Consider the following 15,725-nt stretch of genomic DNA (forward strand, 5'->3'; position numbering starts at 1 on the left):
AATTTCTCTAGCTTGTATTTATTAATGTAGTATAAGTTAGAATTTATCGGACCCAGAGACGGACTTGCCCCATTTTCGGGGCAAGTGCGTCCTAGTTGACACTTTATACAATATCCTATAAAAATTATAATTTTCAAGCAAAATTAGAATCCTACATAATACTAATTCATCAGTAATAACTGTGGCAAGAGTTTGATACCAAGAACGTTAAGTTTTTACATACCAGGACCGAAAAAATAACGATCCTAGACGAAGGACCGTAATCGAAACCGATATCAATCACAATTTCGGTCCTTCATAACAATTATTCAGAACATCGGTCTTTCTCATAACTGTTTCATTCCCTGATTTAATTTCTACTTTTATAAAAACTGGGGCGGACTTATCCCACTCCACCTCATGTGAATTGGAACGCCGAAAGTGTGTTAAAATTTCATGACACTCTTCACCTGACCGTGTACCATCCACGATTAACCGGTGCTATCGCATTCTTCTGCTCAACCTCGTTCATTTCGTAGTTCCAAGTTGCTGGAAGTCACTTTCACTGTCTCCGGTTCAAGCTACCTAATTAGCTTTCAGCTATGTAATTTGTGCATCGCCACAAATTCTTTCTTTCCTGTATTTATCCCTTATTCGGACCTTGAACGTGCTCTTAATATTTCCAATAATTGAGACACGTTGTTCCTGTTGCCGTTAGCACTACATTCCGCAACACAATTACAGCCGTTCGTGTTTCTACGATCGATTGAGACAATACGTGGTCTACATTCTTAATTTAGGGAAGTTATAAATGGAAGGACCAATGTACTCTTTTCAGTATTAGGTCGGAAAGAAAGTTCTTACGGTTTTTGTTATTTTGATTTTATAGTAAAAACCGCGAGAACTTTCTTTCCGACCTAATAGTACAGGTAACCCTCCTATAACACGGTAGATATTATAAGTTCCTAGAAAACGGTGTTCAGAGCCAGTCCAAACAGCGGGTTACATTCCGAAAATCTATTAAAAACAAACATTTATTTTAAAAGCCATGTAAGAAACTTAATTTTGATTGAAAATATAAATGTGTGTATAACACAAAACGAAAAAATACATTATTATATACAAAAACCGTAATTATTTTAAGGTAATTTAGTTCTTAAATATGTTAAACAAAAATCATGTTATCCAGTGCTATAGAAGTAAAGTGTTGGACAAAGGTTTTCGCAATTTTCTTATGGTGTTAGACCGAAACAGTGGTCTGTATAGGTTGGAGTGCTATACGAGGGTTCCCGCAATTTTCCTATCGTGTTAGAGCGAAACCGTGTTGCAGGAGGGCTGCCTGTAATTACAGTAGAAAAATTCTTGTTCCTTGCATCACAGTTATACAGAAAAAAATTTTGTAGTTCTGAAGCATGTGTGACTTTTAAAGGAAACTACTAAGCGAAATAAGGACTCGAATCTCTTGCACGTGTACCGAAATTAATTTCACGGAGCATTGCGAACATAATACATTCCCAGCGGTGGGAATGAAAGAAAGGAGAATCCGATGTGCGATACCGATACGAGCCTACTTCCTGAAAAGGATTGAATAAGACACCGTCCCGCTGGCAAAATTGGAAGACGCAGTTACTTCAGAAGCCTCGGTGTGTCTCTCACGGCTAAAAATGGCTGGAACAGCCTCCGGCGGTGTCTTTTATGCCTTTAAAAGTCGCCTCATCAGCGATTCGTTGTTGGTCTTCTTTCGCCAGCCACGATCAAGTCGAAGATTACAAATGTTAAGCGGAAATTTCATCGATTTGGATATTCCCAATTCGCTTTACGAATTATTCCAGCAAGTTTCGGGAAAGTGAAACGCGCTCGTTTCGAAAAATATTTAGGCCACTCGGCTTGCTAACTCTATACTGTCCATAAAAAAGAAGAAAAAATGGCATTGATCAACGAAAGGTAGAATTTTCAGCCGGCGACGAACGAAAGTGGAACGTGTCGCCGCGATCTTACTTTTGATTACGCTTCTCCGAAAGAAGAATCTCTCGACGGATTCATTCAGACCTTCGATGGCGATAAAACTGATTCTGCAAAAGAATTATTCAAAGAACAACGCTGGCTAAACAATGGAAGATAAACGTCTACGTAATTAACAGAACCTAATATCAATTATCTTAAGACTTTGAAACGCAAATAGAAAATGCTTTGACGGTCATTCTTTTCAATCGTCTCTTCGAGTTTCGTTTAAAAAGAAATGATTAATCTATATTTTATAAACGCACAAATTAAGATTTATAAAATTATTCTTGGTAAATGCTCTTTTACAAGGAGAGATTAAAATTTTATGTTTTATTGCAGCGTAAGATCTATGAGCGATAATTGGCACATGTGTCGTAGAAGCCTGTAAAATCGTGAATTTATAGTGTTATTACTACGACCATAACAAGTTTCTGATTTTCATTTTACTTTCGCGATATTACCTCGACACCGTTTTCTACGGGAAAGTCTTTCTATAGATAGTAACCGCTATATATCGTCGTATGTTCGCGTACATACGCGAGGCTTACCCCATTGACCTTCGAGAAATTGCTAGAGGCCGCAATTAGCTCGTTAATCTCGCCAATGTTTTTTTGCCAATATCTAAACTAGGCTGAAATTATCCGATGCAAACGAACTTTCTGGGTCCGTGCTCACGGCTAGGGCGTTAATTAACATTGACTTTTGCCGTATTTTATTCCCCATTGGCGGCGTAACCGCGAGAAAGTTTCGAAAATAGACGCGACATTGAGAATCGGCTTTGCTTTCGTTCATGCATCGACGAACTTAATTTGTCTCTCTAGCGATTTTTTTGCAGAAAGAAATGACACTTCTGAAAATTTCGTAATACATTATTCGGAGAAAAATTGTCATGAAAAACCTGAATTATTGAAATTTTAACTTTTATGTAAAGAAAGTCGGGAATAATTTATATATCGGTGCAGATTGGAAAATACAGTTCGATCTAAGCGTTCCTGAAAGGTACATACATTTGATGTGGGAGGTAAAATAAACTCCATCGACTTAGAAATCCTATGCAGCCGCATGGGAAAATACATCTACATTATGTGGGATGAGACTATGTATATTTATGGTTGGGAGAAAGGACAAAAGTGAATTATAAGAGAGAAAACGCCAGAGAATTGACCCGAGTGATCCTGTCATGGGATGAGTGAAACTTTATAATTTATAACTTACAATACAATTGTGCTGACACAATATGCAAACCGATATCTCTATGCTACTTCCTTTATCATTATTATTCAACAAATTGCACCTCTATGCTCACAGACTTACAATCAGCTGGAAAAATCAATTGGATATCACGTAGTGCATCTGCAAAATCTAATATTATAAGAACTTTCTAAACAGAACTGAGACAATTGAGACATTTGAGACTGCAATTGCACAATACATACTTATAACAAGGAAATTTTTACCATTGCATATTTATTGTATGAAATAAAGTTTCCTGTAAATTTCTATTACGATTTTCTACGCACAATGAGAGTATGATTGAACCTAGATATGTAAGGTTATACTGAAATGGTTGATAAAGTTCGTTTGCATGAAATATCTCGCGACGTCAGATCTCATTCTCGTTAGATCATCGGTTCGCCGACGGCAATAAACGAGTCTCGACGTTTTACGGCTATTTCAAGATTTCTGGAATGCGATCCAATTTACGATAACGATCCGAGGCCCAATACATGTTGCAGCGAGCACACGACTGCCAAGAAAAGTGAAGACAAGTGCGCGGTACGTTTACATGCCGGCCACGGGATTGCTACTGACAGACTTCAGGAATTGCTCAGTGATGCTTTGGCCTGCCTCCGGTCGACTTAAATTCAACAATTATTCATGTGGATTTTGTAGTCACAATTTTCTTATCATACACTCAGTAAAATAAGTTTCCGTACACCCTTTAAAACAGAATAACTTTTGTATAATTATACCAAATGACATGATATTTTGTAAGCAAATAAAGCATTAGTTTACTGAATGATGTGCAAAAAATATTTTCTAAAAATTACGATTTACAAAATGTAATAACGAAAATAAAATGTAATAAAGAATATTAAAAGGGTGAAATGATCTTTACTAACCCCTTAACCGAGACCATTCATGATCAAGCTCAGCCATGAATGACCCAAGGTCAGAGAGAGAGTTCTACCGAGTACGAAGACCTCGATCAGAACTGAAGACTCTCAACTCGCGAACCCCATTTATAGACACGAGGTCCCACCATAGCTCCTATGCGTTGAAAATTGCGCGAAGAGCTGCCTAATCGAAAGATTTCGAGCTTCAATATCATCTATGTGTGTGTGTGGCTTCTACAAAAAAATTTATAATTTATTTCGAGATTTATGAAACATCGAAAATTTTTGATTTTTCAATTTTTTCGATATTTCCTTGGAGCTTCAAAAAATGATGTTAATTGATATGAAAGATTGTTACAACGATTCTTTGCGGGCGGAAATACTGAGCTTAATTACAAGCCACCCGATGACTTCACGATGATAATCCGCCTTAATTAAATGTCGCTGGTGAAAGTAATTGAGAGTTTCCTTGAAATAGTAACAAATGCTGATCCTGCAATTTGATACACCATAGTATGCTCACAGAGTTAGGCAAAAATATTATTTAAATAAAAATTTTGCCCAACTCTGTATGCTCAGACAAATCAAGAAAATGTTGGATTAATACTTACCTTAATCAGGAGCCAACGTGTACGGATTTAAGATGTAAGAAACATTCATACTGGATTAAACTTATTCTTTTAACAGAGCAACATCTGTTTTGTCAACTTTTCCTGGAAGATATTTTTTGAAGTATTAAAAACAGTTTACAACCTACAAAATCTTCTTTGTAGTTCATATCAGAAAATGATCTTCTATGACAGTGCTAATGCATTTCAGCTCTAAAAATTCTAAAGAATGCAATTCATCCACAATAAACTGCTTCCTGAATGTGTTCTCGGATCTCGGAACGTAATGTTCGCAAGAAGCACTCTAACTTCAAGACAACTGGAAGAAAAGGTAGAATAACACTAATAAACACGTTAATTGATGCAATAAAATGTTCCCGTTCAGATACTGCAATAAAGGACGAGCGTAGAAAAACTGTGGCCAATAAAATGGAATCATTCATCCGTGTCTTGACAACGCCCACAGCTTTTTAAATGGAGTCTTCTCTTGTCGCCTGTTCTTTTTTTCCTCCTGCGAACCCTTGACTCCGAGGACTTTGATGGAACGGGTTGAACGCACCACCGTCGTCGTGGCTTTCGCCCTTATCTCGCTCGTCCGTTCGCAAATAAATTTACGTGTCGGCGGGGAACGCGATTCGATTAATCAGGTACTGAAGGTATACCCTCCAAGTCACACCCTTAATTGCGGAAACGGCGTTCTGCGCTCGGAGGGGCCATTAATAGCGGCGAACGCTTTCACACGCTGATAATGAACGGTCTCGTGTCGTTTTGACCTACGATAGCTTCTTATCCGGCGGCGAATTTTCGGCAAAGGGACACCCAGGTTGAAAATAAAAAGTCTCGTATACTGGTACTGCAGATTTAAAGCGAGATTGCAAATAAAGAATATCGTACGGTCGTGTTGCGGATGAAAAATTGCGGTCACTCGTGCCGTTTATTTAATTCCGAACAAATTTACGACTTCCGACATAAACATTCTGCGGTAACAGTATACTCCAAAAATCTCTGATTTTATAAAAAAATCATCGTTTATTTTTTTTTTAGATATACAGGGTGTCCCGCGCAACTGGAACAGGCTGTACCTCCTAAACGGTCGAGAATAAAGGAAAATGTTATAGGAAAACACACTTTTGTACATCGGTGCATCAGAAAAATGCAACTGCACTCTTTTCTTAAATGGAAACCTACATTTTTGACTGCACCAATCGATGCAGTTTGTTGTGCTCTACATAAAAGTACTAACATACTTATGCCCTAAACTTATTCGTTAAGAAGCTGTCGAAGCTAAAAGTTCACTGAATTATTTCTTATTTATTATTGAGAACTTTTAGCTTCGATAACTTGAGGAAACTGAAGGAAAGAGGGCGGCAGTAGATTTACGACAACGTTTACTGACAAAAAAACTTCTTACAATAGTTGAGTTTACATACAATAATTCTTGCATTTTTTTGTGGAGAAGGGGATGTGTGTATATAGGCTCGGTTCGCAAGCTTACGCAGGATAAAACATCGTAATAACATTCGAATATCGACAGCATCGCTTCTCTTCGGTAATGCGGAAGCGAGGTCGGGTTCTCGAAGAGGCATATCGACGCCCGTATAGAAAATACAAACTTAATGCGATAAACAACCGACAAAATGGTGGGGCTTTAACCAGCTCCGAGGAGCTTTCGCAATATAAAAGTACGCAGATATCACAATCCAGAATAAATTCACACGCGGTCACTACACTGGCGTGCAATATAAAATAGGCCAATCGCCACCCCAGACGCATCGAGAGAGACTAGAATGATTAAGAATAAGTCGACGATTGAAAACTTGCAAACTTGCAATGCTTAAGAACGATTACATAATAATACAGATATTATTGGACGATATAGTTACGATGATAGGATGGAGGATGATCGTTCTTCTTTTTTCGTTTTTAATTGTTTTTGATTGACACGATGCGTCGTAAATAATGCGACTCTATGTACAGTGCTTTGTGATGAGTTAGACTTACGGATCTTTATGCATTTGCATCGTGCAAAAGTGATGAGAAAGTTATATAAAACGGAACAGAGCTGTATCCAGTTTTATTTTATATTTAATGGCAATGTCAATTCGCATAAAGTTCCACGGTCTAGCGATGAGGAATTGTCACGATTTAAGATACAGAATAAACATTAAATGACGTTGTGATGTTGATCACTGCTTGCGACGTGATCAACGCACGCGATGAGCGATGACGATCGATCGTTCGTATGCGCAGGGGTTTCTCGTCGAGAACACGCAATTTCCATTGGGTTGCAAACTTCTTAGAACGATTAATCAATTTTCAGATTCCGAAAGCTTTTTGGTTAAAAGTGTGTTACCCACGCGACATTAATCCTACGTTAATCTGTGTTAATTTATTATCTAGTCCGATAATGGCAGGATCGTATTCGAAATTTGAATAACGAGGATCGTTTATACACCAATGAAACAAATACTGATATATTGCACGAGAAACACCGACACAGACGAACGTTTGATGACTGGCGCATTAAATTGGAAACGCTAGATGCATAATAATACTACGCGAAATACTTAGACACTTTTTAGCTTTTCTTTTTCTGTCCGTGTTCGAAAGGAAAACAGTGACAACGTCCGTCATCCTAATTTACGATACTCTATCTCTCAGCTATCGCCTTTATAATTTCGTAAAGCGACTCTGTTAACAATAAAACTCGTTCGCGCATGCTTTCGTTGATTCACACATTACAAAGAAATCGCTTCTATAAACCTCGAACATAAAACATCGTCATCTTCGAAGCTTCCTTGGAGCGATACTTGCAAAATGTACAAGAAAAACAGCTTTCAACGCATCCTTGACGGACTATTAGCTTTGGACGAACAAGAAATTATGGATGGAGACTGATCTCATCTTCGCTCTTGGCACCGAGACCTAAAACCTCGCAATGGATGTTCAACAATTTGTCTGAAAAACTCCGGAGTTCAATGACCAAAAGTATTATCTAATCGACAGACTGTATCCTTTCATTCGTTGAACAGAAACTCAAAAACAGCTGAGGGAACAGTCCGCGAGCTCAGTCCACGGAACCTTGATGCCATAAAAACAAAAACGCATAAACCACACTCACGCACACATTCAACGATCTTCGTCAGTGTCTCCCGAGAACGCTTGAAAAAAGTCCTCGAGCACAGCTGGCAAAACGGCGTTCTGCCTTTTGTTCCTCGACTCGGCGCAAACTGTTATTTCTGTTCATCGATCGATCGGGAAATCGTCAGTCGCCGAGTGGAAAAGCGGATCAACGGGATCACGTCCTGTGGATCCTCTCAGTCAGTGCACTCGGACGCGAAGCTCTCGAGATCGACGTAATGCCCGTTCAAATTGTCCTCGAGCAGCTGCGCCAGATCCCTCCTCAGCGTCTGGAATTCCGGCCTGCGGTCTGGATCGGCGTGCCAGCATCGGGATATCACCCTGAACAGCTCGCTTCGGCAGTGCGAAGGCCTCTCCAGTCGATAACCGTTCTGCACGTTCCGCATGACTTCCCGGGCCGTCATGTCCGGGTACGGTGTCGAACCTGTGGACGCAGACATTTTTTCTTTGTCAAACAGGATGAACGGAATGAGCGACATCGCTGCTGTGCTTCCGTTTCGTTTCGTTTCGTTACCTCGCGACAATACCAAAAATCCCGTTCTTTCCCCATTCATTTATTCAATTCCGTATTCCAGGAGTCTATTGCTACTCACGATCCCATTCTTTAATGTCATCGTGATTACCGAGTCTTTTGAAAAATCGTCTGTGTTAGGTCTGCGGACTTTTATGCAAAATGAAAACTGACTATGTGGATTACAAGGAACAGAAGCGAACGAAATGCGAAACGCTGCTGTACTTCCGTTTCTTTTAATGTCGTTATCTCGCGACAATACAAAAAATCCCGTTCTTTCCCCATTCATTTATTCAATTCTGTGTTTCAAGAGTCTACTGCTACTCACGGTCCCATTCTTTAATGTCATCATAACCACCGAGTGTTTTAAAAAAATCGTCTGCGTTAGATCTGCGATCTTTTAAGCAAAATGAAAACTGTCCAACTTGATTACAAGAAACGGAAGCAAACGAAATGCGAAACTTGAGAAGAGTATTCGTACCTAGAGTGACGATCTCCCACATCAAAATGCCGAAGCTCCACACGTCAGTCTTGGTGGTGAACAGCGAGTATATCAGGGACTCGGGTGCCATCCACCTGATCGGCAACGCGTTCCTGCCGTGCCTGGTCTCGATCACTTCCCCGTCCTCGTTGGCGAATCTGGACATGCCGAAGTCAGCGATCTTGCAGAGCTTGTTGTGGTCCACCAATACGTTCCTCGCGGCGAGATCTCGGTGGATGATCTGCGAAACCGAGAGCACAAGTCGATCTTAATTTTTCGTTGGTTGTGTATTACCATATCGAGGGGTACACCGCAGGTGGACGTCCTGTTACGCAACCGCATGGTGTCGCGTGACAGGACAAGCGAAATCGTATCCCTCTCTCTCGGGACAGGTTCCTCCGAGAAACTCGACCTTCGTGCCGCGAGCATCATCTCCGCGGCGAATTTACGAGACGAAGTTTACGAGCCACGGAATCCGCGACTCGTCACTCCGTAACACAGCGGCACCACGCGTCTTTATCACTTATGATTATTTATTGCAACGCTGATTTACGCGTATACTGTTACCTACCGCGGAAGCTCGCGGATTTTTCTGACTGCCCAGCAGCCAAACCATTCGAATAGAACGACCCGACTCGACCGTAAACCTTAATTGCTACCTGATAAGGATGTGGTAAAAATTGTAGAGCGTTGCAGGATTAATGGTAATTACCACGCGATAGGGGAATCGTTTTTGCCGATCGTTTCGATGGCAGATTGCTTCTCGGAGAAGCGATTAACCCTTCCACGAGTGTAGCGGGTTTGAACAGTGCGTGCTACTTGGATACGAAACCCCGAAATTTATGTTGTTGGAAGGAAGGGCTAATGGTACTTGTTTATCTGGATGAAGAAACCATTTTATTTGCAGCAGATGTTTTTTTTGCGATCATTTTGTGTGACAAACCTTACTGTTCTGTAGTACTGTTCTGCGACGCCTTGAGCTCACCTAAACCGTGTGCGCGTGGCGCTCACGCGCGCATTGAAGTCGCTATGATTGACTACAGCACGCATGCGTTGAAATCTCGCGATCGCTCCGATTAATACTGATGAAAGTATATACTTGATGCTTTTGCATAATTTTATCTACTACCTTACCTACTGATTTACACTCAACATTATAAATATCAAATCTTTTAATTTAAGTTTACCTTCCTTTAATATTTTAATGGACAAACTACTTACATTCATCATAAAATTAGTATAAAATTTTAAAAAGGGGGAGCACAGAACAAGCTACAAATGATCCAACCCATTTCCAGCCATTATTCATTTTCTGCCGGACAGTCGCAACGATTTCTCAACATTTCGATCGAAATTCCAGGTAGCCGGAGGAAAGAAAATAATTTATCATACTTTCTACCGGTAACAACGTAATAGATGGGAACCCATTCCCGCGTGGAACGGTGTCCCGACCAGAAAAATGTTAATTTGCCGCGTGCAGCCCGATCGGAAAATCAGTGAGACCGAACTCGTCCGATGCTAATGAACCGCGCAGCTCAATGTCAAGGCGAGCTGGCCGTACATAAGTCTCAGCCGTTTCTTTAATGACTTCATCTTCTAGATTTATTGCGGCGAGATACGAGCATCACGGCTGAGCATAACGAAAAACGCCGTACGTTTGTCGTTTTTCAACGTGTTCGTGCTTCTTCCGTGCTCATCCTCGCTTGTCCCGCAAGAAAAATATGTTTTACGCCTCCGATCCCGGTTTTCTCCTCGCACGAACACGCTAACGCGTTTGATACACTGTACACACAGCGGGAGGAAATAGTGAAACGTGTTTTCCACAGGGAAAATCGCTGGACGATCTGATAAATGCTAATTGACGAGCATCCCGAACGTAATTTCCTTGCTTATCTAACTTTCCTCTATTCCCTTTCGCACAATAGAATGCTTTCCGAGATAAGATATTCCGTATCAGGAATTTCTAGAGTACTATCGTTCTAGAGTTAAGATATGCGACGACTTCGAGAATCGACTGTAAGAAGAAATAAAAATTTCCTGCTGTCATACGACGGACGTTTTTGTCATTTTCGAAGCTACAAGGTTCTGTCCACATCCTGGAATCATCTCTTTAAATATTGCTTCTAACAGAGGATGTCCACAACCATTTGTGCCAGCCGTTTCCTTGACTCCGTTGATAATGAGACATTTTTGTGTACGTAACTCTATGTGATTACTGTACACAGCCGACAGATTCATTATTTTTCCGCTCATGCAATCCAATCAAGGAACGCAAATGTAAAACAGTATTTAACCCCCTGTTGTATAATAACGAGTCAGACTCGCGACGGAGATTTCAAACGAAATCTACGGTATTTACGCATTAAAGTAAACATAGGCATACGATAAATACTTAAAATTATTAAGGATAAAGTTGTAAAGAAAATTGTTAAATTTAAGACATTGGAATACCGAGAACAGAATGAAAAATATCAGAACGGTGTCGATGAACCTGGCTCGCTTGTATCGATAAGGTGACAAAGCACGTATCATTGTCTTCTTCGTAGGCACCGTGTAATACAACTGTATCATGGCGGCGTGTCGATAATAAAGCAAAACGTTCATTTTCCTGATCGGATCTCGCCGGTGTACCGGCCACGGCTTCCAATTTCAATTAACCGTACAATGTGTATCGGCCTCGAGAGGTATTTCTGCGAAGCTGTATATAATCTTTGATTGAAATCGACATCCTGACTCGGTTCAGCTCTTAAGTCGTCCTTCCAACGACCAGCGGCAGGATACCGATCCCAATCGAGGCTTCGCTCTTGCCTGCTTGACGCCCCGAGCCACTCGACAACATGCATCTACTCGCGAATCATAACCGGTCGTCGATGATCCCTAACTATTTTCCATTTTGTAATCGGCTTCGAGCTCGCTACCGCTGACCCAGGGCCATTGAACGGCGAATTCGCGAGCGCGACCAACAATTTTCGCCTCGAAATGTGTCACAGTCCAGCGGAGCGGAATTTTCATGGTCCGTTTCGCGATAGGGTTATCAACTTTATCTGCCAGTGGACAATCAATGCCTAAATGGGATTAGAGACGTGCCGACTCGAACCTGCAGTCGAATTATGGAAATGAAGGAGATACGTGTCGCGCGTTTAGGCTCCTTTATATTTCTAGCCATTGTAGTCAACGTTACGTCAATTAGATTAATCACAAGGTCTAATCTCGTGCAGTTGATTCGCAGTGTTTGTACAGGGTGGCGCAAAATAATGTATTTCTGGTTTAAATTCTTCATAACTTCTTTATTTCAACATTCTTTCAATTTTTGTTTTCAGAATTTTTGTAAACAAGGCTTCTAGAATTTAATATGGAAAGATACACAACAGATACTGCAAGGGAAACGATAGCTTTGTTACGAGACGTCTTTGGCGAAGGCATTATTTCGCGCAATAGTGACTTCAACTGGCCACCGCGTTCACCGGACTTAACCGCTCCCGACTGTTTTCTTTGGGCGTATTTGAAAGAGCGAGTGTACGTCAATAAGCCAGCGATCATTCCCCAACCATTCCCCAATATTCACAATGAAATGCGTGCAATAACACCTGAAATGCGAAAAGTCATGGAAAATGTGTTAGAAAGAGCCCGAATGTGTTAAGCAGAAAATGGCCGCCATTTGCGAGATGTAATCTTTCACGTCTAGTTCAATAAAATTCCTCTTCTGTACACTATATTTTTCTCGAATATATATGTATATTTTACTCTAAAATTAAAAAAGTTGTGAAGAATTCAAACCAGAAACATCATTTTGCGCCACCCTGTATAAATTAGATTTACATCGAAGCTTGAACATTACGACGAGAATGAAAATATAGGCGAAAACTTCGAGGTCGTTTCGAAAATACTGAAAAAGAATCTCGACGTTCGTCCAGTCAGAATGGAAACAGCAATTTTCCTTCTCTGATGGGTAATGATTGCCTGCTCGCGCGTCAGACAATTAGGTTTCCCGCGGTAATTCTTTGAAATGATTATGTGGATGCCGGTAATTCGACATTTGAAGAAAGTAATTATGGTCGGTTTATTTGGTGTTCGTCCTTGCGAGAAGTCCTATTATTCGAAGGATTACCTTCGCGAGCGGTACGCCACTTATTATTCCCATAGAAATAACAGTTCCATGCGGCTTGTTACCTTCGGCGCGAATATCTACCTTCGTATCGCGCGGCGCGCACAAAATACGTAATGCATGTCCGTTTTTAACGTTAGAGGCACTAAACAATTAAAGGCGACTGGTTTGTAATACTCGGGGCCTCGTAATTTCCGTAATTGTACAGAGAGAAATCTGAAATAGGCGAATTTAATCGTCCGGTAGTTGCCGCATAATTGAAACATCTAGTAGGAGCTAAATTCCATCGGAGCGAACGCCAGAACCGCGAGCGGGTACTGGGTAAAAGAAAATTTATGAAGTTGAATGTCATCCGACGTCAGCCGTTAAGTGCCGGCGACAGCACTAAAAGAAACTCCATTAAACGCGCGGCGAGATGCATAAAAATATTTGTTTCGCATTTTTAATGAACCACGCTCGCGCCGAGATGCAAAGTTATAATCTTGCCGATAGGAATGCTCGCGCGTTATGACACTCGAGCCAGCGGACTCGACGGTGCTGCACGCTGCGAAATTTCGACAATTAATCTCCCGTAATTAGCATACCATTACCAGAGTTAAGAAAGATCGATTGTCTGTTTTAAACCGTGAAACTTCAGCAGAACGAAATCGAACGTTTTGAAAGGCGATTGGTTTCGTTGGTTAATAAAGGAAATTCTTTCCGCGACTAATAAATCCCCTGTTCGACACACGCCGTTCAAGTTAGACGGTCATAAAGATTGTTTTCAAAGGCGCCGTGCCAAAAAGGTCCTGTCGTGAACGCGGGTCATTACTTTCCTTCAAACATGGACAAAGCCCGGGGTTTAATTGATACAAACGTCTTTGCGTGTTCCCGCTAATGCAAGTTTACTGCCTTTTACACGTGCGCGGTTAGGGTGTTCGCAGCAACTGTTCCCGAATCGGTCGCAAACGAGATTTTTGCCCACTGACACCGATTCGCTGGCGGAATTATACACCGCGCTTCGGGTTCGGTCTTTTATGACAGTCGGATAATATTTGAGAAACAAACACCGGTGACAACCTCTTCGACGAACCGTCCTTTTTCCCCTCCTGACCTTCGATCACGATCACGTGACTCCCAAGGACGATGGATTCACAAATTTCCCCCCCGAGCTCGGTATTTACAAAGCGTGAAGTAACGGGAAAAATGAGTTCTGTTAAGTTATCTTTATACTTTGTTGTTTTTGCCGGTTTTCAGTGTCACCTGCCTTTCATAATTTTTAATCACCGTGATAACCACTGTCTAACATTGACCTCGATGACCACTGACTCGAACGATGAAGCAGAATAATTTCTCAAATTAGAATTTATTTCTGTATGTGATAGGGATATGGTCTTTGTTTTTCCAATGGAAGTTATTCATTACAAATGGAGCACATGAATTTTAAGCTCATCTTGGTCGGTTTTTAGGTACAACTTATCGGCTGTTACAGATCCATGAAGAATGAAAACAGGTTTGACTTCGAATGAAGTGGCAACCTTTCTTTTTATTTAGGAAGATGATAAATAGAGGTTGAACGAGCTCGAAAACCAACGATGCACGCGACGGTATAAATCTTCAGTTTAGTCGACTTTCCCTAGAAATCTGTTTATGTTGCTAGAATTCTGTTTATGCATTGCAAAATGATAGAAATATTCGTAACAATGAAAGGTTGAGTCTACAAATCGTAGAGGAGAGCGCGAGAGAACAAAAGGAGCTGGAATGTGAGATTCACAGAATTATAGGCGCGAATAAAAGCGTGAAGTGGGTGAGGCTTGCCAAAATCGAATGAGCTACCATTAGTCCCAACCCTGCTATTAAGCCTAATTCAATTTCCCATTCAGTCGGATGGGAGGTGAATTTAATTCTTCGAATTTCTCTAATAACAGAATTATGGTATCGCAACAAAACAATATAGAAAAATAGGCTTACCTTCTTCGATGCCAGATACTCCATGCCCCTTGCCACACAGTATCCGAAAACAGTGAGGTCCCTGGATGTTAGGGCTGCCGAATCCTCGCTGAAATTGTAGAAGTCCTGCCTGGTACGATGATCACGCAGATACGCCAACAATTTCCCGTACATCACGTATTCGAGTATCAGGTAATGAGGCTCTGCGAACAGATCGAGTTGCGGACAATTAATTAATAACAGCGGCAACGATTCGAAACTGTCGTGGAACGATCGATATTAAAACCACGAGACAAGCCAGAGGGAGGAGCGTGCAAGGGGATTAGAAGACCTCATGGTGAGAATATGAGGGCCTGTACTGCAGGGAGGCCCCTCAAAGTAATTTAACCGGAGCACTTTCGGGCCCCCGTGGGTAGTATCCGGTTGATTGTAACTTATGGGCCCACTTTTACCGGCTGCACGAGCTCGTAACTTTCATATTAGGCTAGTATTACCGGCCCCTAATAACTTCGGTTTGTTAAAGCAACGTTTCTTTCTCTCTTCCGGTCGTTCGCTTCTTCGCCCGCCGAACTTCGCGGACGGTCATAATATTTACATGTTGAGAGATCTATAGTCGTACGCTCGAACGATTATGAATGTTAATACCACAGCAACTGAATGGTAAGTGAGGCGATAAATCCATTTCGGGACGGCCGAACGTGTTACGGAAAATTGGCGCGCTCGTCGTTCCGCATTTTTGCGTTTCGCCTGGCTGTTTTTACTTGGTACGCTGATTGTTTTCACTGGGTCTCAGAAACCAGTTGTGGTTTTCATTTGTTACAATATAATTATAGGATTAAGAGGATGGCTC

At 41.2% G+C, this 15,725-nt stretch overlaps 1 protein-coding gene across 3 annotated transcripts in view; it reads right to left on the reverse strand.

Annotated features, from left to right (window-relative positions):
• Positions 1–6,079: 6,079 nt before the first annotated feature.
• The window catches only part of LOC143207872 (uncharacterized), a 249,287-nt gene continuing 239,641 nt past the window's right edge, over positions 6,080–15,725 (reverse strand). For all 3 annotated transcript variants that reach the window (XM_076421731.1, XM_076421730.1, XM_076421732.1), the window contains exons 6-8: positions 14,897–15,078; positions 8,842–9,082; positions 6,080–8,273 (exon numbers count right to left, since the gene is read on the reverse strand). In XM_076421731.1, the coding sequence (XP_076277846.1) occupies positions 8,026–8,273; positions 8,842–9,082; positions 14,897–15,078 (671 nt within the window). In that variant the 3' untranslated portion in view covers positions 6,080–8,025. The remainder of the gene's footprint in view (positions 8,274–8,841; positions 9,083–14,896; positions 15,079–15,725) is intronic.

Source organism: Lasioglossum baleicum, chromosome 4 (assembly GCF_051020765.1).
Source record: "Lasioglossum baleicum chromosome 4, iyLasBale1, whole genome shotgun sequence".
Taxonomy (NCBI): domain Eukaryota; kingdom Metazoa; phylum Arthropoda; class Insecta; order Hymenoptera; family Halictidae; genus Lasioglossum; species Lasioglossum baleicum.